The 2,774-nt window shown below is 44.4% G+C and overlaps 1 protein-coding gene across 1 annotated transcript; it reads left to right on the top strand.

The window, feature by feature from the left end:
• Nucleotides 1-337: 337 nt before the first annotated feature.
• Nucleotides 338-2,774, top strand: LOC136851189 (collagen alpha-2(IX) chain-like). The gene is made up of 3 exons (XM_067125142.1): nt 338-1,184; nt 1,599-1,749; nt 2,327-2,774. The coding sequence occupies exons 1-3, from the start codon at nt 1,182-1,184 to the stop codon at nt 2,638-2,640; spliced, it is 468 nt and encodes a 155-aa protein (XP_066981243.1). The 5' UTR covers nt 338-1,181; the 3' UTR covers nt 2,641-2,774.

The following is a 2,774-nucleotide window of genomic DNA, read 5'->3' as shown; positions in this document are numbered from 1 at the left end:
TTATACTATTAAGGAATAAAATTTAAAATATATAATCTGTACAATTCACTATGTTAATATAGTGCAAAATCATGTTTGTAATATGTTAATATTAAGGCCATAGTAAGAAAAATTGTACCTTTATCTAGATAAAATTGTCTAAACCACACTTTACATTACTTTTACTAATACTTAACTTTCTAAACTATGCCCTACCGTGGTTAGCTAGCTAACTGGCGCCATTCTTCTTTGACCCATCTCACTTATCAGCTAAAAAAAAAATTGTAGCTAACCAGGCACTCTTGACACATCACGTTGGAAATGCAACAGCTTAATTTGAAATCTTGAATATTAACAGGTCATGTCAGGACGATGCATTGGCTGGCTCTGATATTTATCTGCGGCACTCTGGTTCCATTTTCGTCAGCGGAGGACACCTCCTTTGGTTCCCAAGCCTCTTCTGATGAAAAATCACCTCTCTCTCCAGAGATCTTGGTGTTGGACAACGTCATTAAAAGACTGAAAGACCAAAAAGAAGGTTTATCCTTCAAAAACTATGAGAGAGCAAGAATTGATCAGATCATACCAGACTCCATCTTTAGTTTGGATGAAGACCAACGTCAGCCCTCCAGAAACTCGTCCACTTTTCAGGCACGCCGGAGGAGACAAGTCCTGAGCGGCTGTGGGTATTATCCTGCCCTCCGCAACCGCCCCCATGTCCTTACGGACAATTATGCCCTTATCCCCCTGTTCCATACCCTGCCCCTCCACCTTACGTACCTGTTCCTCCACCGGCCCCTCCTCCAACATTCATTCCACCTCCCTACCAACCTCCACAACCTCCCACTCCATCATATTACATACCAACATTTCCTCCACCCGCTCCTCCTCAGCCTACTTACATACCTCAGCCTCCTGCTCCTTACCCTAGGCCTACTTTTCCCCCGAGGCCTCATCCTACTTACATACCTCAGCCTCCTGCCCCTTACCCTAGGCCTACTTTTCCCCCGAGGCCTCAGCCTACTTACATACCTCAGCCTCCTGCTCCTTACCCTAGGCCTACTTATCCCCCAAGACCTCCCCCAGCACCTGAACCCTCTTGTCCACCAGTCAACCCAAATATTCCAGATAAGCTGGAGAACTTAAAGATATTCCTGTCGCAGGCTGGAAATTGCAAAAACACGGGATGCAGCAACAGATGCATGGTGAGTAGTCCTTCGCAGGAAGGTTTCTTTACCATTTCATTACATAGCCTCACTGAATCAGAAGAGCTTTTCTTGCATCTTCTTATAATTTGTAGATTTGTTCAATCCTAGTAGTATACATAACTGCAAGGTCATCTGTGACTGCAGTAAAGTCATGAATGCACGGTTGAAGTGCTTAGTGAAACAGAAGCAAAAGTGCTTAGAACTACAAGCAAGAAATTCTGGATCTAAAACAATTAGTATTTGTGGTTTATACGTTGTCATCCTGGGAAAACAGGTCAGGGCTGCTCAAAAGTATTCCCATCAGTTTCTCTAGCACTTAGTCATCAAGGTGAATATCATAACTATTACTAAACTAGTCATTAAGATGGACACCACAACTATTTCTAAACTAAAACCACCTCATTTTAACAGAGACCCAGGAAAGAGAAGTGTACCATCGACTACGACACCCTGCTTATGCGTCTGGCCTTTATAGAGGAGAAACTGAGGGACCTGGAGAAGATAGAGGCCAGGCTGAAGATCTCCATAGTAATTCTGCAAAGCATCAAAAAGGATCCCAGATGTAAGTTTTTAGTTTACTGATAAGGAAACTATTGTGCCGGCTTTGTCTGTTCGTCTGTACTTTTTTCTGTCCGCCCTCAGATCTTAAAAACTACTGAGGCTAGAGGGCTGTAAATTGGTATGAGGATCATCCAACCCCCAATAATCAAACATGCCAAATTGCAACCCTCTAGCCTCAGTAGTGTTTATTTTATTTAAGGTTAAAGTTAACCATAATCATGCTTCTGGCAACGATATAGGACAGGCCATCACCGAGCCGTGGGTAAAGTTTCAAGGGCCGCAGCTCATACAGCATTATACCGAGACCACCGAAAGATAGATCTATTTTCGGTGGCCTTGATTATACACTGCAGCGGCTGTACAGAAAACTCGATTGCTCCGAAGAAACTTCGGCACTTTTTTTACTTGTTTTCTTTCATTTTAGAAGGGTGTGGCTGAGAAACCCAGGGGGAATATATAAGCACTGACTTATCTCTGTATGACTGACTTTATTTCAGAATTTTCTTAAGCACTTATCAACAAACCACCAAAGAAACTTGACCCTACAAACTCAGCGACTCAGAAACTCACTCTCTCAGTTCCAGGATCTCCTGGAGAGACAGGCGCCCCTGGGGTCAAAGGAGCTCGCGGCTCGAAGGGCCCCACAGGATACCCAGGAGTCAACGGCATCTGCGTGACAAGAGCTTCACAGAACCCTTCCCCGGGGCCGAGGGGTCCCCCAGGAAACAAAGGGGACCAGGGCTACCCAGGGGATAAGCTCTGCAACTGCGACGGTGAAAGAGGCGACGACGGAGACCCAGGGGACAGTTTGACGGGTCTCCCAGGGGCCAGGGGAGTTAAGGGAGCCAAGGGGGAGAGGGGCCCCATAATACATTATCGTAAAACACAGTGAGAATTTAGTTCCGGATTTTTCCTGTGGGAGGAAAAAATTTTTTTGTTATACAGATTTAAAATGATGTCGATTAGATTGGTTGAAGAAGTAATTTGTATTTGTATACTTGCAAAATAAACAAACATCTCCTGGCA

This window comes from Macrobrachium rosenbergii, chromosome 23, assembly GCF_040412425.1.
Source record: "Macrobrachium rosenbergii isolate ZJJX-2024 chromosome 23, ASM4041242v1, whole genome shotgun sequence".
Classification (NCBI taxonomy): domain Eukaryota; kingdom Metazoa; phylum Arthropoda; class Malacostraca; order Decapoda; family Palaemonidae; genus Macrobrachium; species Macrobrachium rosenbergii.
Note: the sequence above shows the minus strand (reverse complement) of the source record. Positions and strands in the feature narration are given on the sequence as shown.

Bases quoted from the DNA above. Each gene is read 5' to 3' on its own strand.
- LOC136851189 (XM_067125142.1), top strand. The intron at 1,750-2,326 runs GTAAGTTTTTAG...TCACTCTCTCAG, and splicing joins CATCAAAAAGGATCCCAGAT to TTCCAGGATCTCCTGGAGAG.